This window comes from Cucumis melo, chromosome 4 (assembly GCF_025177605.1).
Source record: "Cucumis melo cultivar AY chromosome 4, USDA_Cmelo_AY_1.0, whole genome shotgun sequence".
In the NCBI taxonomy this organism is placed as follows: Eukaryota; Viridiplantae; Streptophyta; class Magnoliopsida; order Cucurbitales; family Cucurbitaceae; genus Cucumis; species Cucumis melo.
Window position 1 is genome coordinate 32,296,971 of NC_066860.1, and position 24,995 is coordinate 32,321,965.

Sequence of the window (24,995 nt, forward strand, 5' to 3'; positions counted from 1 at the left end):
AATAGCGGAAGAAAGGCAACACTATTTTCTTTCTTTTTAATCAAGAATCTCCCTTTCACTACACAACAAATCCTGTATCTTTCTGAAAATAAAAAATTTAAAAATGGAGGGCATTTCTGCTTAATATACATTGACATTCATTCATGACCAAAACCCCGATCTCCTTAAGTAAATCTCAAGAAAAGATTTATTCATTCTTGACCCAACTTACCCTTCCATCCAACCTTTTCGCTGTGTATATCTACTACTAACAACAACAGTTAATATTACACAGATACAGGTTCAACTTCCCACCAAATTTTGATTTCTTTCTTTTAATTAGTTGCGCTCCATCAGCGGCGCTCGCGGTATAAGTGATGGATTCAATTCTTTGCCATTACTCAATAAATCAAAAGAATTGTTTTCCCTGAATTCCTCCACAAGGGCTTCCATTGGCATGGCACGCAGCGACTCGATCGTACTCTTGCTGGGGACGTCAGGTTCACATCGGATTGGGGTGCTGCCGGTTGGCTCATAGTCCTAAGCATTCAAGAAGGAATTGTATTAGAGTTGCATAACAAACTTGTCTAGAATCACTTCTTAAGTGATAAAAACCACAACTTTTTTTTAAGTACTTAGAAAGTCAATCCAAATATAACCTAAATATTTAAGAGTGTTTGTGTTCATTCAACTTCTCACTAAAGCAACCATATATTTTTCAATGCGTATAAAAATCACTTACCGCATATTGCTGCCGAAATGTTTCTTTTGCTTTTTCTTCAATGGAAGAAACTTGGCAAGAGTGATCAGTCCGGAAAGCTTCCATTGTTTCTGTATGAGTTTTGACAGCATCTAATATACCAGAGATAGAACCACGTTCTTGTTTAGAAATGCCTACGATAACATAAACAAACATGACACTATTAATACAAGAAATATACCATTGAGAACTTACAGAATCGGTCAACTTAAGCCAATTATAGGATTTATACAGCTGGATTCTTATCACAAGGGAAAACTTTCACATCAAATTTAGGTTCAATATTGTAATACATCAACTCGAATAAGTATCACGATTTCAAATAAAATGACTTTTGAGTAGATAATCGACTCACTATCAACATGTTGAAGAGTATCTTCAATGTTCGTCATCATGTCTTGTTCAGCTGCAGAACGCTCAGAAGTAAACTCGGTATCATGTTGCTCGTTACTATCACAAGCACCTCTGTTTGAAGTAAAATGAAGAATTACATCACTGATAGAAAACAAAATCTCAAAAGCATGAAAAGATCCAGGTTAAGAAATTTAGTTATTGTCTAACCTCACAGCAGACACCACATCCGAAACATGCTTATTACCCATCTCAGTCAAAGACTCTCGTGTTTTGTTCCACTGTTTCAGAGCCAAATCAGTAGTCCCGACGCTGCAGCACAAGAAAGTGGGGAAAATCAAATTAGAACGGGAGAAGGATAATCCCCAAAAACATTGCAAGGACTAAAAACTCGCCATTGCTGCAGGAGCGCCTCCATCCGACAATGTTTAGCAGCGGAGAAGTCAGCACTATCTCTTGTCTCACTGTCGGTCTGCGTTGCAAACACCTGCCATTTTCGCTTTGCATCTGTAGCCATACCATCCATGGAGGAAATATATCCATCCAAAAACGTCTTGTTCGCACTGGCAGTTTCTTGAAGACCAATGAGCCTTGCATCGACCTATAGCATAAACCATTAAGTGAGTCTATTTCCCTACTGAAAATTCACACTATAAGTGAGCCTCCTGCACATAACTAACTTACCAATTCCTTTTGGCGACGAATGTGACAAGATACCAATTTGGTCATATCAGCTATAAGCTTCTCCGTATCAGATCTTGATTGCTCCTGTAAGAAAAAACAAAACGTTAGATAGAATTCAACCTAGACCTGTTCAAAGTCATCAATCAAATGTATGCCCGACCTCATAAACTTTTTGAAATTCTGCAATGCTTTTCATCTGGATCTCTTCAGCCTCAGCTGCATGATTTCCCAATCTCTTTGATTCCTCAGTCAACTTAGAGAGGAATTCTTCAATATATTCCGAAATATCCTTCGTTTGATCAATAGTGACGTGAAATCTCTGTTGGATTTGAAATTCACAAAAAAAGGGGGGGAAACTGTGAAATTGAATAAATACGACGGGAACAACTATGTAAAAAGAATCCACCACGGAATAATAAACAGCCAGCCAACAATTAAGAGAAGGAAGAACCTGTCTTAATTCCCTTGCAAAAAGAGCCATTTCTTTCGATTGAGTTGAAAGAGTACTTTGAAGATTGTCGAGTATCGTAGATGCTTCACGAGCCTCTGTTGTCAGAAACTGATTGCAAGAGATATCAACTCAGTGCAAGTCATTTCATCGTAACTTTTCATATAAAAAGGATAACTATAAACTAGAGTACAATATACCGATCATGTAAGAGCACTGAATAAAAATAAATAATTTACAATTTTCTATCTACGTACTTCTTCAATGGATTTTGCACTAGAAGATGCCAAAGAGGAAATATCTTCTAAAGTGGCATTTGAGCTGGCTTTGTGCAAACGAACAACATTTTGCAAAGCCTCAATATGAGATATATATAATGTTCTCGATGATGATAATTTTTTCTTCATGTCTATTATTGCCTACAGACAACAAAACACAATAAGAAATGTCAAGATGATAAGTTCAATTCAACACAAAAAAAAAAAAATGTCGATTACCATTTGTAAAAAATATTTGACAGGACTCACACTTTCTTATAATACCTTTTCATGTTTGTCTAAAAACGAATGGCATATGTTTTCAACACATTGAAGATGTTCATTCTGTCGAGACAAGGACGTTGAGACAATATTGCAAACAGAGCCGATTTGTTGCGTAAGCTCTATCTGATAATTATCCACCACTGCTCGATTTTCCGTATTCAGTTTATCTTCTCTACCTATATTTTTATAATATTGAAAAATAAATTAGCCAATTTCAGCTAGTAGCAAAGATGGCACTAGCTGTACACCATACCGCTAACTTACCGATTTTCATAAATAATGAAGCGTTATCCTGAAGAGCTTTTTCCAGATCGGACCGCAGAACACATGCTTGATGAGCCAGAGCGTTTTCTGTTTTGTATGTTCAAATTGAAGCTTTACACTGGAATAAGTATCAAAATGGATGAAGAAGAAATTTATAAGCACCTGCTTTTCTTTGTTCAGAAATAACGAAATCCTTTTCCTTCAGGTAATAATGACATTTCTTCAACTGTTCCTCGGCGCTTGATAGCAACTTTTGAGTTTGACATAGAGTTTTCTATAGTGATCAAAGTGACTAATTAGCTACTTGAAGAGCTAACATGAAATATCACAGCTAGTAGGTAAAGCTCACCTCTGTAGAATCAAGTTTCTTGCTCAAATCAGAGCACTGTACTGATTGAATATTATATTTATCCTGTAATTCTTCTAGTTGCTGTTTGAAACATTGGCCATTAGTAATAACAAAGGCAAAAAGGAAAATGAGAATATTAATCTCGGATATAATGGGTCACCTTCTGATAAGTTTCAATTGTTACTCCCATTTGTTCAATTTGATCTGCCATTGCCTAAGAGAAAGAAAGTATATTAGTTAGGAAGACTTCTGAAGATTTTCATGATAAAAGAGAAATATGAGAAAGATTCCAGAAACACCAACAGATGATTAGAAATGTTACATGCAGTAAAGACTTGACCAACCTTTCTTTCACTCTCCTCTTGTTGGTATCGTTCCTTTGGAATATAGACACCATTCTTTTCACGAGCGGCATAAACCTCTGGGGAAAAAGAATGACAATGTTTCACTCTCCGTTACCAGAAGGGTAATATAAAATCCAACTCCTTAAAAAAAACACATCAAAACCAAATCCAAACCATCTCACCTGCCTTTAAACGGTCAATTTCACCATAGAGATCCTTGATCAAGGTAGATTTCATCATTTTTTGATTGACCTAATACAATGGCAGGAAAAAGAAACACAAGATTAAAACTGGCAGAGAAAGAATCAACCTAAACTCTTCGAATTCAAATGACACCCGAAAGTCAAACTCAAAGCTAACAATTTGCCACAAAATTCAGAACAAGAGTTTTCCTGGATAAGCATTTAATTGTCTTTCGCACACTCAACTAGTGATAAAAACAAAAAACAACAGAAATCAAGAGACCACAAGTACACTTATAGATGCTTAGTGAAATGAAGGACGAACCTCTGGCTTATTCTTAATATTTTTGGCCCTGTGTGCATAATCTAGTGTACTCAGGGTTTCCTCGAGACAGTGAACAGCAGGGGAAACTGTGGCAATGATGCATGTTTTGGTTCTTCCCCCAAGTGAATCGCGGAGTAACCGTGTAAGCTTGCTATCCCTGAAGTTCATTGAAGTAGGAAATTACTATAATGTAAAATGAAAGAGAGACTAAACATCGTACGAATATATCAAAACACTAATACTGAGCAGCTAACCTATATGGGATGTGCCCAAGATGTTCCACAAGTGCATTTATCACACGCCCCAGTGTCAGTAAACTTTTATTGATCTCCCCAGCTTCTCGTGCACGACCCTGTATTATCATAACAAAGAATAAGGAGCATGGTGGATGTCATCTTAAGTTTAACAACAAAGAAAATGATTGAACGCTACCTCTCGGGCGCCAGAACGAGATATGTTTTCTGATCCAGCCAGATCAACCAAATTTAGCTTCCCACATTTGATGAGTTCTTCGCCTTCTGGTGTTGCTTCCTTAATGTGTATTGTAATGGAAAAGAGAGAATGTGACCGACTGAAACACAAAAAGAACATTACCATTTTAAAACTGTTAATATATCTACGGAAACTACCAAAGACAAAGACGATGCCAAGTCAATAGGAAACTTAAAAGCCTAGAACCATCCTTTGATACTACCTTGATTGCTTATTTAACAATGTCTCTGCAGTGCGACGCTTAGCTGATCCTCTTTCAAGTAAGCTGAAAATCTCACTGGCACTAGTAACAATTTCCTCCTCCAGACCTCTCACAAGAACACCCCCTTTGCCGTCCTCCATTAGGGGCAATTGCTTTTTCTGCTTCTCCTCCAAAGCAACTTTCGTAATCTCCTCTGGAGCTAGTAAGTCAGTAATTTCCTCATTGTACAGCTCCAAGAAAGTCACCTTCACGCTGTACTCAGCATTCTGACCCTCTAGGGTGTCAAAAATCTGCTGCACGGTTCTGGGTATAACTCCTGCTTCAGGAGGCAACTCTCCATTTGGACCACTCTGGTAGATTACGAAGTCAAATTAACAATTCAAATCAACCAAAATGAGCATCAAACCAAAACCACCAAGATCAGATGACTCAACAAAATACCTTTGATCGTTTGCATTCCCCTTCCATTGTGTACGTTTTCCCTGTACCAGTTTGTCCATAAGCAAAAATTGTACAATTAAAGCCTTCCAATACTTCATTAACTATGGGAACTACAGCTTGGTCATAAAGGTCTTTCTGCTTAGCTGAAGGACCGAAAACCTGAATCAACAAATAAACAAGAACCATAAATTGATTTAAGATTTGTACGGACTACTTACTACGTCAAAGAAATGCTCCTCTCAAAAGAAATTTAAAAACAAGAACCATAAATTTCATCTGTCTGAGTTTTCTTTCCTGAATGTTAAAAACAATCGAAGCAAAATATCAACACTTTCGAAATGAGTACCTTATCGAAAGTGAAAACTCTGTCAAAATGCTTTCCAGCAATATTCTGAGATACAGTCACCTCCCTAGAATAATCATTACAAGTAACAACCTGCGGTGCATTACTTCGCAACTCTTCATCACTAAAAGGCCTACAACAAGATCGAACACGATATTCTCAAAAGCTATCCAACAAAATCATCAGAGAAAATAAGCAAAAAAAAAAAAAAAAAACCAAGAATCAAAGCCATAATCGTTTTTGATACCTGCAACGAAGAAGGACTTGAACATTGACGCCCTTCTCCTTCTCGTGACGACCAGACATCCTTCAATCGGCGGCGAGAAACAGAGAATCAAGAAGAAATGAACAAATACAAAGGAGTTTCTTCACTTTCAAAACCAGATCTGCTCTGATTCCTCCTCGGTTGTCTCTCTCTAATGGCGTCTTCTTTCTCACTCTCTCTCTCTCTCTCTGACGCTCCAAAATAAGAACAGGCGGGATTGAGGAGAAGAATTTGAATTTTGAGAGCCGCTTTGCTATGTGTCTACCGTCTACTAGATCGACGGATAGAAGTTGGGGAATGTCGATCCGACGGCTCACATCACTTTCGATCTACGCTGTTTTATTCGAGTTTAATGTCTGTTTTGCCCCCCAACCTTTTGGGGAAATGACAAATTAGAAATTGGGCCTTGAGGTTATAAAGCCCATGTTCGAAGACATAGCCTAATAACTAAGATAATGCTTGGTCCAATTCACCCGGCTTCTATGGCAATTTTTATTGGATGGTTCAAATTGTTTTTGAATTTTGGCCCACGAGGCCCAACAAAGACCTCGAGACTTCAACTTTAACACACGAACCATAAATGAATCTCAAATATATTGGATATTTGTTGTGGGCGGGCACATGCACGCAACGTCTTTGAACAATTCAACCTTCCAAAAATAAAATAATCCCGTTGGCCAATTTCTCTCTATAATTTTCCAAAAACAAAATAATGCCGTTGGCCAATTTCTCTCTTCAGTTTTCTTCTTCACTCTCCGTCCAATCTCCAAACCCTAATTTCGAAAATGCAATTCTGATCCACAAGTTATCTTACTACCTCCTTCTTCTTTGTCGTGGGGACCTTCATTCTCTTATCTTATATGTCTTGGAGCACCGGAGTCATGGGAGGTCGCCAATTTGGACGTAGCCACGAGTCGGTTGATGCTCCCTTCTTTCACCCCCTAAGAAGAATTCCAAATCCTTGGACCACCCTGTTGCCGATGCTGCTCCTGCGTATCATTTTTCATCCGCTTCGTTGCTTCGGCTTCTTCTTCTCTCGATAGGGTTTCCAAGGATGCTATCAATTCGGTTGACGAGTTCCTTCGTGAGGAGGCTTTGCACAACCCTGGCGAGCGTCTATCAAGTAAGTTGTTTATTTAGCTTTCCCGTATCATGGATGGTGTGATTGGTTTCAGGAGTTCTCTAATGTCATGTACGGTAGAGGGAGGAGAAAATTAAAAGCTACTAGCTACGAGGCTATGTTTATTTAGCTGCTGGCTTTCCCTCAAATTAGGTTCTGTTAAATGCAATTCTTTTTAATCCTGCATTTATGTGAACTTTTATAGGCAATACAATTTTACTTTTCTAATGTTTCTTAGGCATCATTACCAATTACTCTTTCGGACATATACGTGAGAAGCCCATAACTAACTGTCACAACCACACAACATTCTTTTGTTTTCCAGTTTATTAAGGTTGATTTACCTTCAATAACTTTGTTACTGTCTGAGTAATTGCTGTTTTAGGTGGATGAAGGACTACGCAACTGTTTTTCTATTCTGTGCAGATTTGCAATAACTTTTTCCATCTTAATAATCATATTAATGACAGAACATTTTTCTAAACTGTCTTTCCAGAAGGTATTTTCAAAGATTCAATGCAAATTATATTTACAAACTCTTTACAAAATATTTTTCAGAACATATGTATATGTGTGTGTGTGTGTATACATATATATTAGCAAAATCTCTCTTTTAAAAGGTCTATCCAAAAACGTTTTCTTAGTGTTTTCTTGCTTCAATTTCTTTTTTCGAACTTCGCAAGAAATTGTGTCAAATTTTCTTTCTTCCTCTTTTTCTCTAGAAACTCATTCCAGAACATCTGTATATATGTGTGTGTGTGTCTACATATATATTTGCAAAATCTATCTTTTAAAAGATCTTTCCAAAAACATTTTCTAAAAGTTTTCCTGTTTTCTATGAACTTTTTCCATAATATTTTCTTGAACTTTCGTCTGCCATTTTGTTTTTGTTTTATTTTTCTTTAACTGAACATTTCACAACGCTTTCGAAAAACTGCATGAGCAAGGGTGTTGGCCACACACAAGCCAATGAGCAGCAAAACAACATGCACACTGTGCGCGGAAGGTGTTGCCTTGGTGCCATCTTTGCACATGCGGAAACAAACTTTTAAAAAGCTCTTTGCAAGAAATTGTGTCAAACTTTTTCTCTTCCCCTTTTCTTCTAGAAAATCTTTCCAGAACATACGTATATATGTGTGTGTGTGTATACATGTATATTAACAAAATCATTCTTTTAAAAGGTCTATCCAAAAACGTTTTCTTTGTGTTTTCTTGCTTCAAATTCTTTTTTCGAACTTTTTCCATTATATTTTCTTGAACTTTTGTCTTCCATTTTGTTTTTGTTTTATTTTTCTTTAACCGAACATTTTACAAAGCTTTCAAAAAACCGCACGGGCAAGGGTGTTGCCTTGTGCCATCTTTGCACATGCGGAAGCAAACTTTTAAAAAGCTCTTTGCAAGAAATTGTGTCAAACTTTTTCTCTTCCTCTTTTCTTCTAGAAACTCTTTCAAGAACATATGTATACATGTGTGTGTGTATACATATTTATTAGCAAAATCTCTTTTAAAAGCTCTATCCAAAAACGTTTTATTCGTGTTTTCTTGCTTGAAATTCTATTTTCGAACTTTTTCTATAATATTTTCTTGAACATCCGTCTTCCATTTTGTCTGTTTTTTTTCCGAAACAGAACACTTTATAACGCTTTCGAAAAACTGCATGAGCAAGGGTGTTGGCCACACACAAACCGATGAGTAGCAAAGCAACATGCACACTGTGCGCGGAAGGTGTTGCCTTGATGCCATCTTTGCACATGCGGAAGCAAACTTTTAAAAAGCTCTTTGCAAGAAATTGTGTCAAACTTTTTCTCTTCCTCTTTTCTTCTAGAAACTCTTTCCAGAACATATGTATATATGTGTGTGTATATATAAATATATTAGCAAAATTACTCTTTTAAACGGTCTATCCAAAAAGGTATTCTTAGTGTTTTCTTGCTTCAAATTCTTTTTTCGAACTTTTTCCATTATCTTGAACTTTCATCTTCCATTTTGTTTTTGTTTTATTTTTTTTACCTGAACATTTTACAAAGCTTTCGAAAAACTGCACGAGCAAGGGTGTTGGCCACACACAAGCCAATGTGCAGCAAAGCAACATGCACACTGTGCGCGGAAGGTGTTGCCTTGGTGCCATCTTTGCACGTGAGGAAGCAAACTTTTAAAAGGCTCTTTGCCAGAAATTGTGTCAAACTTTTTCTCTTTCTCGTTTCTTCTAGAAACTCTTTCTAGAACATATGTATATATGTCTGTGTATATACATATATATTAGCAAATCTCTCATTTAAAAGGTCTATGCAAAAACATCTTTTTTGTGTTTTCTTGCTTCAAATTCTTTTTTCAAACTTTTTCCATAATATTTTCTTGAACTTTCGTCTTCCATTTTGTTTTTGTTTTATTTTCATTTAACTGAACATTTTACAAAGCTTTCGAAAAACTGCACGAGCAAGGATGTTGGCCACACACAACCAATGTGCAGCAAAGCAACATGCACACTGTGCGCGGAAGGTGTTGCTTTGGTGCCATCTTTGCACATGCGGAAGAAAATTTTTAAAAAGCTCTTTGCAAGAAATTGTGTCAAACTTTTTCTCTTCGTCGTTTCTTCTAGAAACTCTTTCCATAACATATGTATATATGTGTGTGTATACATATATATTAGCAAAATCTCTCGTTTAAAAGGTCTATCCAAAAATGTTTTCTTAGTGTTTTCATGCTTCAAATTCTTTTTTCGAACTTTTTCCATAGTATTTTCTTGAACTTTCGTCTTCCATTTTGTTTTTGTTTTATTTTTTTTAACTGAACATTTTACAAAGCTTTCGAAAAACTGCACGAGCAAGGGTGTTGGCCACACACAACCAATGTGCAGCAAAGCAACATGCACACTGTGCGCGGAAGGTGTTGCCTTGGTGCCATCTTTGCACATGCGGAAGCAAACTTTTAAAAAGCTCTTTGCAAGAGATTGTGTCAAACTTTTCCTCTTCCTCTTTTCTTCTAGAAACTCTTTCGAGAACATATGTATATATGTGTGTGTATACATATATATTAGCAAAATCTCTTTTAAAAGCTCTATCCAAAAACGTTTTATTCGTGTTTTCTTGCTTGAAATTCTATTTTTGAACTTTTTGGATAATATTTTCTTGAACATCCGTCTTCTATTTTGTTTTTATTTTTTTTTCCGAAACAGAAAACTATGTAACGCTTTCGAAAAACTGCATGAGCAAGGGTGTTGGGCACACACAAGCCAATGAGCAGCAAAGCAACATGCACACTGTGCGCGGAAGGTGTTGTCTTGGTGCCATCTTTGCACATGCGGAAGCAAACTTTTAAAAAGCTCTTTGCCAGAAATTGTGTCAAACTTTTTCTCTTCGTCGTTTCTTCTAGAAACTCTTTCCAGAACATATGTATATATGTGTATGTATATATTAGCAAAGTCTCTCGTTTAAAAGGTCTATCCAAAAATGTTTTCTTAGTGTTTTCATGCTTCAAATTCTTTTATCGAACTTTTTCCATAGTATTTTCTTGAACTTTCGTCTTCCATTTTATTTTTGTTTTATTTTTTTTAACTGAACATTTTACAAAGCTTTCGAAAAACTGCACGAGCAAGGGTGCCACAAACCAATGTGCAGCAAAGCAACATGCACACTGTGCGCGGAAGGTGTTGCCTTGGTGCCATCTTTGCACATGCGGAAACAAACTTTTAAAAGGCTCTTTGCAAGAAATTGCGTCAAACTTTTCCTCTTCCTCTTTTCTTCTAGAAACTCTTTCGAGAACGTATATATGTGTGTGTATACATATTTATTAGCAAAATCTCTTTTAAAAGCTCTATCCAAAAACGTTTTATTCGTGTTTTCTTGCTTGAAATTCTATTTTTGAACTTTTTCGATTATATTTTCTTGAACATCTGTCTTCCATTTTGTTTTTATTTTTTTTCCGAAACAGAAAACTATATAGCGCTTTCGAAAAACTGCACGAGAAATTGCGTCAAACTTTCTCTTCGTCTTCTTTTCTAGAAACTCTTTCCAGAACATATGTATATATGTGTGTGTATACATATATATTAGCAAAATCTCTCATTTAAAAGGTCTATCCAAAAACGTTTTCTTAGTGTTTTCTGTTTTCTTGCTTCAAATTCTTTTTCTGAACTTTTTCCATAATATTTTCTTCAACTTTCGTCTTCCATTTTGTTTTTGTTTTATTTTTTTTAACTGAACATTTTACAAAGCTTTCGTAAAACTGCACGAGCAAGGGTGTTGGCCACACACAACCAATGTGCAGCAAAGCAACATGCACACTGTGCGCGGAAGGTGTTGCCTTGGTGCCATCTTTGCACATGCGGAAGCAAACTTTTAAAAATCTCTTTGCAAGAAATTGTGTCAAACTTTTTCTCTTCCTCTTTTCTTCTAGAAACTCTTTCCAGAACAAATGTATAGATGTGTGTGTATACATATATATTAGCAAAATCTCTCGTTTAAAAGGTCTATCCAAAAACGTTTTCTTAGTGTTTTCTGTTTTCTTGCTTCAAATTCTTTTTCGAACTTTTTCCATAATATTTTCTTGAACTTTCGTCTTCCATTTTTTTTTTTGTTTTATTTTTTTTAACTGAACATTTTACAAAGCTTTCGAAAAACTGCACGAGCAAGGGTGTTGGCCACACACAACCAATGTGCAGCAAAGCAACATGCACACTGTGCGCGGAAGGTGTTGCCTTGGTGCCATCTTTGCACATGCGGAAGCAAACTTTTAAAAAGCTCTTTGCAAGAAATTGTGTCAAACTTTTTCTCTTCCTCTTTTCTTCTAGAATCTCTTTCCAGAACATATGTATATGTGTGTGTATATACATATATTAGCAAAATCTCTCTTTTAAAAGGTTTATCCAAAAACGTTTTCTTAGTGTTTTCTTGCTTCTAATTCTTTTTTCAAACTTTTTCCATAATATTTTCTTGAACTTTCGTCTTCCATTTTGTTTTTGTTTTATTTTTCTTTAACCGAACATTTTACAAAGCTTTCGTCTTCCATTTTTGTTTTTTTCGTGTGCTATCGGGAGGTGTTTTTGTTGCATGGCGAACCAATTCCATTTCATCCTCTCGCAAATCTCCCCTTTCAGATTTTGTAGGGTTTTTTTTTTTCTCTTTTCTTTTTGACATGTTTTTAATTGTTAAATTGTAAGGAAAATAGCGGTAATTTGAATTTCACCTTTGCTCTTTGGAAGAAAGTTTGGTTAGTTGAATTACCGTTTTTCTAGTAACTTTAGCTTCTTAATTCTACATGAATTTAAGTGATTTTTTGTGTCTTGAAGGGGCGTTATCAATGGTTTATAGTTGAATTACTTTAGCTTCTTAATTCTTGTTCAGGATTTTTGGTATGTCGTGATTCAAACTTATGTGGTGTCTTTATTGAAATTCTCCCTCAACTACTTTGATCTGAACCCAGTTATATGGTAGAAAAGAACAGAAAACTGCAGAATCAGTTTAACCTTGATGCTTCAAGTGCTTCATATAGTGGTATGAACTCAGGAAATCAAATATTTCAGGGTGTGTCTATCTTTGTTGACGGTTTCACGATTCCTTCCGGTCAGGTAGGCTAACTAAGAATTTTGAGTTGAGGTGTGAATGTAAACGTAAAACTACTGAAAAGGTATGATAAACCCGCTTAGTAAAGGTGTATTCCCCTAGAGGCAAGAATAGAAAGTAAGAATGATTGAAAGTTAGTTGGTAGTTTTCCAATTGTGTGGGCTCTTAGGAATGTGTTTGTTAGAGTGGGGCCAAGTGTAGTATGGGAAGGTAAGGGTATCTTTTTGCTGAATGATTTTGGTATAGAACTCTCGTCAGAAAAGTGCAGAGAGATTAGGAAGCTCTCAAATCCTTCCCAAACGGTTGATGTATAAAATTGTGGCTTAGGCCTTAAAACTGTATGAATTGAAATTTACTATTTTACACTTACATTCTTCCAGTTTTTAAGCAATTTGTTAAGATACCAACTGATACCTTACTGTTCTATTAACTTCAACAAATAAGTACAGCCTAAAATACCCAAACACTTTGATAGAATAGCAACAGCAATATTCCAATATAGCTGAAAATACAAAACACACTAACAATCTGGAAATACTCAAAGACACAGCCTAACACTAGTAAACGAAAACAAAGAACAAACGAACCTAGACTCTGCTCTCTCCTTCGCAAAGGAGTCTGCAGCCTCTCTCTCTTCTCTACCCCAAAATCTCCGTATCCCTTCTGCTCTTCTCTGCTCTATTTAATTCCCCACTATTAAATAACTGTGGACCCCACCTGCTGGTCCCCAATCTCCTTGCTTTCTATTCCCCCACATGCCCTCTCCTCATTGGCTTCATGGCTATTCTCCTTACTCCCACGTGTTCCCCCTTCATTGGCTTCATGTATCTTCTTATTTCTTCTATTATACGTGAATAGTATTGGGGGCCTAGTGTCAAGGGCATAATCGTCCAAGGTATTATTTACCGATGGCCAATCACTTTATCTTTATGTCTTGAAAGTAGTTTAGGTTAATTTTTTCGTTTAGGTGTCGCTGAGTCACAGTGTGACATTTCGGCTTTTTCATATGTAAGCGTGCCAAGGCCAAAAATCTCAATATGTACTATAGGGGGTACATGACTAGTCCGACCCCCGCCCAAGCCTTGTCGCACTCTTTGCAAGTTAAGCTATTTTCTTTGCAATTGACAGTCTTCAATGCTTTCTTTATGATGTTTTCAACTATTTAATTTCTCTTTCCCATTTTATAAAAACATTTTCTCAAGAACGAGGAGGGAGGCTACATCGTACCGCGAGTTTGTCCGCGGATTCCGAATTTCGAACGGCTGACTTGTTGATCGAGCTAAACAAATGCCGCACAATCGTGTTGAGAAGTTACGATTGTGACACCTAGCACCACTCTCCTCTAAATCCACCTTGTCCTCAAGGTGGAATTCCGGAAATTGATACTTCATATCCGCACAGTTTCCCCACATGGCTTCATGGGGTGGCAGTCCTTCCAACTAACCAACACTTCCCATTCCTTGGTTGCCGAATTCTTGCGGTAACTGTATACTTCCTCTGGTTGCGTTATCTATTCGTGATTTTCATTAACATAAGGGTCGAGCGCTTGAGCCATTTCACCATTTCACCATTTCCCACAGCCTTCTTCAGTTGTGATACATGAAAAACAGGGTGTACGGCTGCTGTGCTGGAAGTTCCAGCTTATATGCAACTTCGCCTATTCTTTCTAATATCCCATAAGGCCCAAAGTACTTCGGGGATAACTTCTCATTCCTTTTCTTTCTAAGGGTCACTTGCCGATATGGTCGTATCTTGAGGTAAACAAGTCCCCTTCATGGAATTCCACTTTTCTCCTCTTCCTATTCGCCTGCTTTTTCATTCTCTCTTGAGCTAGTTTCAAGTGTTCCTTAAGCGCTCCCAGCACTACATCCCTCTCCTTTAGCTGCTGGTCAAGTTTGGAGTTTGGTGTCTCCATGTCTCCATATTGGATCAGTGGTGGGGGAAGTCTACCATAAACGGCTTGAAAGGAGGTAATTCCTATGGAGCTGTGATAAGTGGTGTTATACCAATATTCTGCCCAGTGTATCCATTGGCTCCATTCATTCGGCTTCTCCCCACAAAAGCACTTTAGATATGCCTCCACACTCTTGTTTACTACCTCGGTTTGCCCATCTGATTAGGGGTGGTAAGATGAGCTGTGATTCAGCTTGGTGCTTGCTAACCGGAATAGTTCGTTCCAGAAATGGCTAAGGAAAACCTTATCTCTGTTATGAAACTATAGACTTGGGGTATCCGTGAAGCTTCACTACTTCTCTGACAAACGTTTTAGCAACAGTTTTGGCTGTATACGGGTGCTTAAGTAGTAAAAAGTGGCGGACTTACTCAGTCAATCTACTACCACTAGAATCACGTCTCATCCTCTTGACTTGGGCAGGCGTTCAATGAAATCCATGGAGATGTCACTCCATATCGCGTCCAGTATCTCCAAGGGCATCAGCAGCCCTACTGGAGACAGCACTGAGGACTTATTTCTCTGGTATATTACACATTCCTCGCAATATTTCTTGATATCGTTCTTCATCCCCTTCCAATACAGTTCGCCCATATCTCTCTTATACGTCCTCAGAAAGCCCGAGTGACCCCCAAAGATCGAGTCGTGGTACGTATGCATAATTGTTGGTAATAAGAAGGAGGCACCGGAAATTACTAACCTTCCTTTAAACTTCAACACCCCCTGATGGAGCGTGTAATGTGGGATTTCTACTTTTTCTTCTTCCAGCAATCTCACGATCTCCTGCAGCCCGGTGTCTCTTCTCACTTCTTCCTTGATTACCTCCACATCTATTATGGCCGGCGCTGTGAGTTGGTTCAAGTGCACAGTGGGGGAGATTCTAGACAGGGTGTCAGCCGCTTTGTTCTCTAAGCCCGGTTGATACACTACTTCAAAGGAATACCCCAGTAGCTTGGTGATCCATTTTTGGTACTGAGGCTGTATCACGCGTTGTTCTAACAAGAACTTCAGCGACCGTTGATCTGTCTTCACCGTGAATTTTCTTCCCAACAAATACGGCCGCTATCTCTGAACCGCGAAAACCACTGCAATCAACTCTCTTTCATATATTGGTCGTGCTCTATCCCTCATGCTCAACGTTTTGCTGAAATATGTTATTGGACGTCTACCCTGAGTTAAGACTGCCCCCACTCCAAACCCTGAGGCATCATACTCGATCTCAAATGGCAAGTCAGGCATGGCCAGCACAGGAAGTGTCATCATGGCCATTTTCAGTTTTTCAAAAGCGGCCTCGGCCTTCTCATTCCACTTGTAAGCTCTTGCCTTTAGCAGCTGGGTCAGGGGGGCGGCCATAGTACCGTAGTCTTTTACAAACCACCAGTAGTACCCTATCAACCCCAAGAATCCACGTATTTCCCGCACGTTGGTGGGTACCGGCCATTCCTCGATAGCCCTGATCTTTTCCGGGTCCACCTCTATGCCTTTCTCCGATATAAAGTGGCCTAAATACCCGATCCGTGGCTTGGCAAAGTTGCATTTCTCCAGGTTCACATATAACTCATTCTCCTTCGGCAATCCTAAGACCACCTCCAAGTGCTGCACATGTTCAACCAACCCTTAACTATAGACTAAAATGTCGTCAAAAAATACAACAAACCTCTGCATATATGGTTTGAATACATTATTCATCAAGGCCTGGAAGGTTCATGGAGCATTGGTCAACCCAAATGGCATTACTAAAAATTCATAGTGGCCTTCGTGGGTTCTGAAAGCCGTCTTTTCAATATCCTCAAGGCACATCCGTATCTGGTGGTATCCGGCTTTGAGATCTATCTTAGAGAACATGTTGGACCCTTTCAACTCATCAAATAGTTCTTCTATAACTGGGATAGGGAATTTGTCCGAAATGGTTACATTATTTAAGGCTCAGTAATCTACGCAGAACCTCCAACTCCCATCCTTCTTTCTTACCAGCAACACTGGACTTGAATACGGGCTCTTGCTCGATCATATCATGCTAGAGGATAACATCTTATCTACCAGTCTCTCCATTTCTTCCTTCTAATGATGCGCATATCGGTAGGGTCGTACATTTACTACTTCTGTTCCACTCTTCTGATAGAAATGGTGGTCTACGCTGCGCTGGGGGGAAGTTTCTCCGGCCATTCAAACACACTGGCAAATTTCTCCGTTAGAGCAGCCAAGGGAGCCTCCACTGCTACCCTTTCTTCGTCTTCCTGTGTGGTTTCCCCCATCGGTCCCCCTTCCATGGCACGACACTCCACCAGGAATCCTTGGTCATCTGTTTCCCATGACTTCACCAGATTTTTCAGGCTCACCCTAGTCTTGGTGAGACTCGGGTCCCCTCTAATGGTGATCTTTCTGCCTTGGTGACAAAAGGACAACAACAAATTCTTCCAATCTACTTCGGTTACTCCCAGGGAGTATAACCACTGCATCCCCAGGATGATATCCACTCCCCTTAACTCTAGTGGTAAGAAGCTGTCGTTTACCTTCCATTCACCTACCCAAACCTCCACCTCATTGCAAACTCCCTTGCCCTTCACTGCTGGCCTAATATTACTCCATAATTAGGCGTTTCTTGTGGTATCAATTCCAGCTTGGTCACTAGCTTTTCGGCAATGAAGTTGTGAGTCGCCCCACAATCGATTAAGATCACTACCTCTTCCTTCCCTATCTTCCCTTCGACCTTCATGGTTCCTGAGTTGGTTAGTCCCACCATTGAGTTGATAGATAGCTAAATATTCAGGTTTTTCACATTTTGAACTTCCACCTGCTTAATCTCAGTCTCAGCATCAAAATACTCTTCCTCCACAATCTTCAGTTCTTCTCCCCCTTCTTTAACCAGCAGCATTCGAAACTCCTTGTTCTCCCTGGTTTTGCACCTATGACCAGCAAAATACTTCTCTCCACACCGAAAACACAATCCTTTGACCCTTCGAGCCTGAAACTCACCATCAGTCAACCGTTTAGTCGGGCCATCTCGACGGTTATCTCCCGCCGCCACCTCTCTTAATGTGATAGTCTGCATTGGCCAATTACCCGCGGTCACTAACTCTTTTACGGATGTTGGGGCCACATTTTTGGACTGCTCTTTCCCTTTCAGAGGTTGTGGATTCTTGTGGTTGGGTTGGGTGTCATACGTGCTGACCAGCCCACACTCCCTTTGGATCAACTCTCTATTCTCAATTTTTAAAGCCAATTTCATCATTTGGGACAGTCCAATGGGCTCCAAGGTTTCTACTTCGGATTTCAGCCAAGGATTTAGCCCGTTCATGAAGGTCTCTATCAGGCCTCCTATTATTACTGTATATAAAAGAAAGGGCAAGAATGTAATCCCACAGGACAGCCTGGATGGAAGAAAGAATTAGAATGGGATAGTGGGTTAGTGGAATAGCATGTGGGCCCGACAGGATAATGTCTTTTGTCTTATTTAGGAGCTTGTCCTATAAATACTAGAGGTAAGGGATCAGGGGAGGGAGGAAAAATATATGAGTTTCATGATGAGAAAGCCCTTGGCGGCTGAGGAGGTTTACCCTAGTCTTTAGAGGATTGAGGGTATGTTTTATTGTTTTCTGTTGTTATTTCCTTGTTATTTTCCTTCATCATCTTGTATCTACTGCTATTTGGCATTATAAATATATAACTACAGAGTGCTGCTTCTGTTTATGCCATTAAAGTAGTAAAAATAGTATTATAGAAGTAAGGAATCTCACAATTGGTATCAGAGCCACGACAAGCTGGGAATAATTACAAGACTGATGGCGCAGCGGCAAGTGGAAGAAAGGCTGGAAGGAATGGAAAAAGAAGTATTGAGCCTTAAGGAGATGATACTCGAAATGAAAAAAGTATGGATAGGCTGACGAAAGAAATGAGAGAAAGCCAATATTACAAGAAAAAAGAAGAGTCAGGCACCTCTGATGGATCCGTCATGAAACTCAAAGGCAAAATGGAAGAGTTAGACGTGATAACTGAGGTGAACACAAGCACAGTCGATCGAAGCAAGTACAAGAAGTTGGAGATGCCCATGTTTTTGGGAGAAAATCCAGAGTCCTGGGTATGCCGTACAGAACATTTTTTTGAAATTAATAATCTGTCGGAAGTTGAGAAAGTGAAGGTGGCGGTGGTGAGCTTCAGACAAGATGAAGTAGATTGGTATAGATGGAGTCACAACCATAAGAAGGTGGAATCATGGGAGGACTTAAAAACCCGAATGTTTGAGTTCTTTAGGGATACCGGACATAAGAGTTTGGGGGCCAGACTTATAAGGATTCAACAAGATGGATCTTACACTGATTATGTCAAAAAGTTCGTGAACTACTCAGCACCCCTCCCTCACATGGCAGAGAGTGTACTCCAGGACGCCTTCTTGATAGGATTAGAGCCAGCATTGCAAGCGGAAGTGGTTAGTCGCCACCCTCAGACATTAGAAGAATGCATGAAGGCAGCACAATTGGTGAACGATCGCAATTTGGCTCTCAAATTGTCACGAGCGGAGCTGGGAATTCATGAGTCTAAAGGAGGAGAACCGGCTAACACTAAGATCCCAGGGAACAACGAAAAAGGAAACATACAAAAAAATGAATTCCAGATGAAACAGATTACAATACCTCTAAAAGGAAGTTACCACAAGGGGGAACCACCGGTTAAAAGGCTTTCGGATGCAGAGTTCAGGTCAAGACTGGAATGGGGACTCTGTTTTAGGTGTAATGAGAAATACTCTCATGGGCACCGTTGTATGATTAAAGAAAAAAGGGAGCTCATGCTCTTTATACTAAATGAAGAAGAAAGTGCCGAAGAAGGGGAAAATTCAGATGTCCAAAAGGCCGAGCAAGTGGAACTCAAATAGGTGGACGACTTAGAAGAAACTGTGGTCGAATACCGAACCATTACCAGTTTGACAACCAAAGGAACTATGAAACTGAGGGGAGAAGTCAAGGGAAAGGAGATAATCGTATTGATCGATAGTGGGGCAACCCACAACTTCATCCATTATGAGTTGGTCAAGGAGAAGAAGATTCCCATGGACAGCGGCACTCAATTTGGGGTTACCATTGGGGATGGCACAAGTTGTAAGAGGGAGGGGATTTGCCGAAGAGTATGAAATCCAACTGAAGGGGCTGACGGTTGTAGCTAATTTCCTAGCCGTAGAGTTAAGAAAAGTGGACGTAGTTTTGGGAATGCAATGGTTAGATACGACTGGCACCATGAAAGTCCATTGGCCCTCATTAACAATGGTGTTTTGGAATGGGGAAAGCAATGTGGTTCTCAAGGGTGATCCCTCCCTGACACTCCAAAAACCTTACCACCCAAGAGACATATAGACCATCGCATCCTCACATTACCAGAACAAAAACCTATCAATGTACGTCCCTATAAGTACGGTCATGCTCAAAAGGAAGAGATAGAGAAACTGGTGGCAGATATGCTACAGACAGGGATAATCAGACCCAGTCATAGCCCTTTCTCAAGTCCCCTGTTGTTGGTAAAAAAGAAAGATGGTGGATGGAGGTTTTGTGTGGACTACCGAAAATTGAACAAAATAACAGTAGCTGATAAATTCCCCATAACAGTGATTGAAGAGCTACTCGATGAACTACACGGGGCCACAGTTTTTTCAAAACTGGACCTAAAATCTAGTTACCACCAAATCAGAATGAAAGAAGAGGATATTGAAAAGACGGCGTTTCGAACACACGAGGGCCACTATGAATTCCTGGTCATGCCATTTGGACTGACGAATGCCCCGGCCACCTTCCAATCCCTCATGAACCAGGTATTTAAACCATTCCTCAGACGCTGTGTACTGGTTTTTTTTATGATATACTCATTTATAGTTCAAACATAACTAAGCATGAGAAGCACTTAGGTATGGTGTTTGCAGTATTGAGGGATAACCAGTTGTATGCTAATAGAAAAAAATGTGTGTTTGCCCATTCCCAAATACAATATCTAGGCCATATCATATCCAAAAAAGGGGTGGAAGCCGATCAAGATAAAGTACACAGCATGTTACAATGGCCCCAACCTAAGGATGTAACCGGATTAAGAGGGTTTTTAGGGCTGACTGGGTATTATAGACGTTTTGTCAAAGGTTATGGAGAAATTGCAGCCCCCTTGACCAAATTGTTGCAGAAAAACTCTTTTAAATGGGATGAAGAAGCCACCGTTGCTTTTGAGAATTTGAAACTGGCTATGACCACAATACCAGTACTGGCACTCCCCGATTGGTCCCTGCCTTTCATGGTAGAAATTGATGCGTCAGGTAGCGGATTAGGAGCAGTACTATCACAGAATGGCCACCCCATCACGTTCTTTAGCCAAAAGCTATCGCCAAGGGCTCAATCCAAATCGATCTACAAAAGAGAATTGATGGCGGTAGTGTTGTCAGTACAAAAATGGCAGCATTATCTCTTGGGAAGAAAGTTCACCATTATGTCGGATCAAAAAGCTTTGAAGTTTCTGCTGGAACAGAGAGAGATCCAACCACAGTTCCAAAAATGGTTAACCAAGCTTTTGGGGTATGATTTTGAGATTCTGTACCAACCCGGACTACAAAATAAGGCAGCCGAAGCACTCCCAAGGTTGAAAACTTACCGGAGCTGAATACAATGTCAACATCAGGCATTGTGGATATGGAAATAGTCACCAAAGAAGTTAAGGAAGATGAAGAACTCCAACAACTAACGCAACAACTTCAATCTGACCACCCGCCTGAAGGAAAGTGAGTTAGTGGAATAGCATGTGGGCCCGACAGGATAATGTCTTTTGTCTTATTTAGGAGCTTGTCCTATAAATACTAGAGGTAAGGGATCAGGGGAGGGAGGAAAAATATTATGAGTTTCATGATGAGAAAGCCCTTGGCAGCTGAGGAGGTTTACCCTAGTCTTTAGAGGATTGAGGATATGTTTTATTGTTTTCTGTTGTTATTTCCTTGTTATTTTCTTTCGTCATCTTGTATCTACTGCTATTTGGCATTATAAATATATAACTACAGAGTGCTGCCTCTGTTTCTGCCATTAAAGTAGTCAAAATAGTATTATAGAAGTAAGGAATCTCACAGTCTCCTCCACCACCACTGTGGGTAGGAAAGCCATCGGCGCTAACAGCTTGTCGAAATGGTTTCAGTATTCCTCAACTGCCATCTCCTATTTGATGGTTAAGAATCGGCCTACCAATGTTCCTTCTCGTATAGCCTGGAATCGCACTAGCATCTTCTGTTTCAAATCTTCCCAGCCTTTAAACGTTTCACGCTCTTCTTGTGATCGGTACCATTCAAGAGATGGTCCATCAAAACTTATCACTGCAACTGTGAGCTTCTCAGAATCCATTAGGTTATGTATTTTGAAGTAACGGTCTGCTCTAAACAGCCATGAGTCAGGGTCCGTTCCATCAAAAATTTGCATCTCTACTTTTTTAAACTTGCTTCGATCGTGCGTCCGCTCCTCCTCCGTTGAACTCCCTCCTTCGTTTCCGTCGCTGTCGCCTGAAGCTCGGGTTCCACCTTCGCAACTTGGCTAGTCGACCCTTCTTCCATTTTCTTTCCTGACGCATCGTCTTTGATGATCCCTTCGATGTACTTCAGGATTACTTGTTGCTGTTGATACTGACTATCAATTTGTGAACTCATCTCAATGATATTTTTTGACAACAACGCAATTTTCTCCTCGATGACTGGCACCCTCTGCATTCCTTGTTCCACGGCCTCTAATCGCTCTTCCACCAACTTGGCCATCGACGTTCGCTAACCCAGGTTAATGCTCTGATACCAAATGTTAAGATACCAGCTGGTACCTCATTGTTCTATTAACTTCAACAAATAAGTACAGCCCAAAATACCCAAACTTTGATATAATATCAAATGCTCAACGATAAGTCTTAATCACAAAAGCAATAGCAATATTCCAATATAGCTGAAAATACAAAACACACTAACAATCTGGAAATACTCAAAGACACGGCCTAACACTAGTAAACAAAAACAAAGAACAAAGGAACCTGGACTCTGCTCTCTCCTTCGCAAAGGAGCCTGTAGCCTCTCTCTCTTCTCTACCCCAAAATCTCCGTATCTCTTCTGCTCTTCTCTACTCTATTTAATTCCCCACTTCTAACTAACTGTGGACCCCACCTGCTGGTCCCCAATCTCCTTGCTTTCCTCTATTCCCCCACGTGCCTCTCCTCATTGGCTTCATGGCTATTCTCCTTACTCCCACGTGTTCCCCCTTCATTGGCTTCATGTATCTTCTTATTTCTTCTATTATACATGAATAGTATTGGGGGCCTAGCACAGTTTTAGCAATTTATCTTTCCTTCAAGAAGGAATCCTCGTGATTACAAATTATCACCTTTTTAGGCTTGTCCATATTCATATCTATTATTATTTTCAATTGAATGACAGTACTGTAGAATGTGTTGTGGGCAATTGTTACTAATTACAAGTTAAAATTCAGGAATTGCGGGGTTATATGTTGAAGTACGGTGGAAGATTTGTGAATTATTTTTCAAGACGTAGTGTTTCTCATATTATTTGCAGTAATTTACCAGACAGTAAAATAAAGAATCCCAGGTTTGATTCAGAATTTATCTTCATCGAAAAAACTCGCACTAGTTTTGTTTTTGGTGAAGAAGTAGGATAGTTCCTTTTATTGGTTATTTAATTCAGGTCATTCAGCCGTGGACTCCCAGTTGTAAAACCCACATGGATCTTGGACTCTGTTGCTTCTAATAAGCTATTAAGCTGTAAGTTAATGCATTGCTTTTACGTGTTGATACATAAGTTTAATTGGTGGATAATTGCCTGAGGAATGCATTTGGGAACTATTTAATTCCCTTTGTCCCTCGCCCCGGCAAAAAAAAGGTCTCAAAGAGAGATGCAAATTAAATTTTGCACCTAATAGCTGATGTGGACCACATTTTGCTGTATAACTTTATCCCAATAAACTAAAAGGTTTCAAAGAGAATGCACACTAATTTTTGACCCTGGTAGTTGATGTGGATCTCATTTCTCTGTTTCTAGGGGTTCCTTACCAACTTTCAAGAGATGAAATGATCATAAAATATTGGCCGTCTCTTGTTGCTGTACATAGTTATTTCTGTGGCTATCTCTTGGTTGCTCTCTGTGACTTTCTATTTTGGAGCAAGGCTTGACCAAATCAAAAGGTAAAACTGTTCCACTTTCGAATTTTTGCTTGCGAGCTTTAAGTTAGGTTCTGTTAAATGCAATTCTTTTTAATCCTGCATTCATGTGAACTTTAATAGGTAATGCCAATTTACTTTTCTAATGTTTCTTTTGACATCATTACCAAATACTCCTTCCGACATATACGTGATAAGTCCATAGCCAACTATCACAACCACACAACATTCTTTGGTTTTCCAGTTTATTAAGGGGTGGATTGTTACTGTTTGAGTAATTGTGGTTTTAGGAGGATGAAGAACTACGCAACTGTTTATTTAATGTGATTACATAATGATATTCTTTTCTGTGAAGGTGTGCACTATCTTTTTCCATCTTACTAATCATATAATGACTGTACATTTTTCTAAAATGTCATTCCAGAAGATTTTTTCAAAGACTCTGCAAGTTATATTTACAATCTCTTTACAAAGTATTTTTCAAAACATTTTTCTCACATACTTCTTTTTTCTGTCCTTTTTTCTTTGCTTTGAAACTACTCTTCAAATTTTTTTTTTGCAGACTTTTTCTGGTTTATTTATGGATTTAAAGAAAACTTTCAACATCTCTTTCCATAATATTTTCTCAAACTTTTATCTCTGCCTAAACTCTCATTAAACAAAAAACCTTTCCAAACTTTTTTCTCTTCAAATTTTATTTACAAACTATTTTAAAAGACGAATTCCAGAGTTTCCTCTTCAATTTTGTTTTTGCAAAAATGTTTTCAAGTAAAACTTTTGAAAACTAATTCCTCAAACTTTTTCTCTTCAATTTCGTTTTTGGAAAGAGCTTAAAGGACTTCTAAAACTCTTTCCAAAACATTCTCTCGCCTGTTTTGACATCTTTCAGATATTTTCTTTGCACAAGCTTTAAAAAGCCCTTTACAAAAAACAGTGTCAAGCTTTTTTTTCTCTTTTCTTCCAGAAACTCTTTCCAGAACATATGTATATATGTGTGTGTATTTATATATTGCAAAGTCTCTCTTTTGAAAGGTCTAACCAAAAACATTTTCTAAAATTTTTCTCGCTTAAAATTTTGTTGACAGACTCTTTCCAAAATATTTTGGTTGAACTTTTGTCTTCCATTTTGTTTTTGTTTTTTTTAAAGAAAACATTTCACGGAACTTTCAAAAAACTGCATGAGTAAGGGTGTTGGCCATACACGAAGCAATGAGCAGCAAGCCAACATGTGCACAC

General features: G+C 38.9%; 2 protein-coding genes across 2 annotated transcripts; one reads left to right on the top strand and one right to left on the bottom strand.

Annotated features, from left to right (window-relative positions):
• On the bottom strand, positions 1-10,971 carry LOC103486627 (kinesin-like protein KIN-5C). The gene is made up of 23 exons (XM_008444638.3): positions 5,954-10,971; positions 5,710-5,839; positions 5,364-5,522; positions 4,923-5,272; positions 4,661-4,799; positions 4,483-4,580; positions 4,229-4,385; positions 3,904-3,973; positions 3,722-3,798; positions 3,538-3,591; positions 3,378-3,458; positions 3,191-3,302; positions 3,029-3,115; positions 2,765-2,940; positions 2,480-2,641; positions 2,226-2,333; positions 1,935-2,093; positions 1,775-1,858; positions 1,486-1,691; positions 1,301-1,402; positions 1,095-1,204; positions 722-873; positions 1-519 (listed from the first exon to the last, which is right to left on the bottom strand). The coding sequence occupies exons 1-23, from the start codon at positions 6,010-6,012 to the stop codon at positions 319-321; spliced, it is 3,033 nt and encodes a 1,010-aa protein (XP_008442860.1). The 5' UTR covers positions 6,013-10,971; the 3' UTR covers positions 1-318.
• Positions 6,959-24,148, top strand: LOC103486626 (DNA repair protein REV1-like). The gene is made up of 4 exons (XM_008444636.3): positions 6,959-7,094; positions 23,075-23,190; positions 23,287-23,363; positions 23,641-24,148. Exons 1-4 carry the CDS (start codon positions 7,026-7,028, stop codon positions 23,769-23,771), a joined length of 393 nt encoding a protein of 130 aa, XP_008442858.1. The 5' UTR covers positions 6,959-7,025; the 3' UTR covers positions 23,772-24,148.
• The last annotated feature ends 847 nt before the right edge of the window (positions 24,149-24,995 follow it).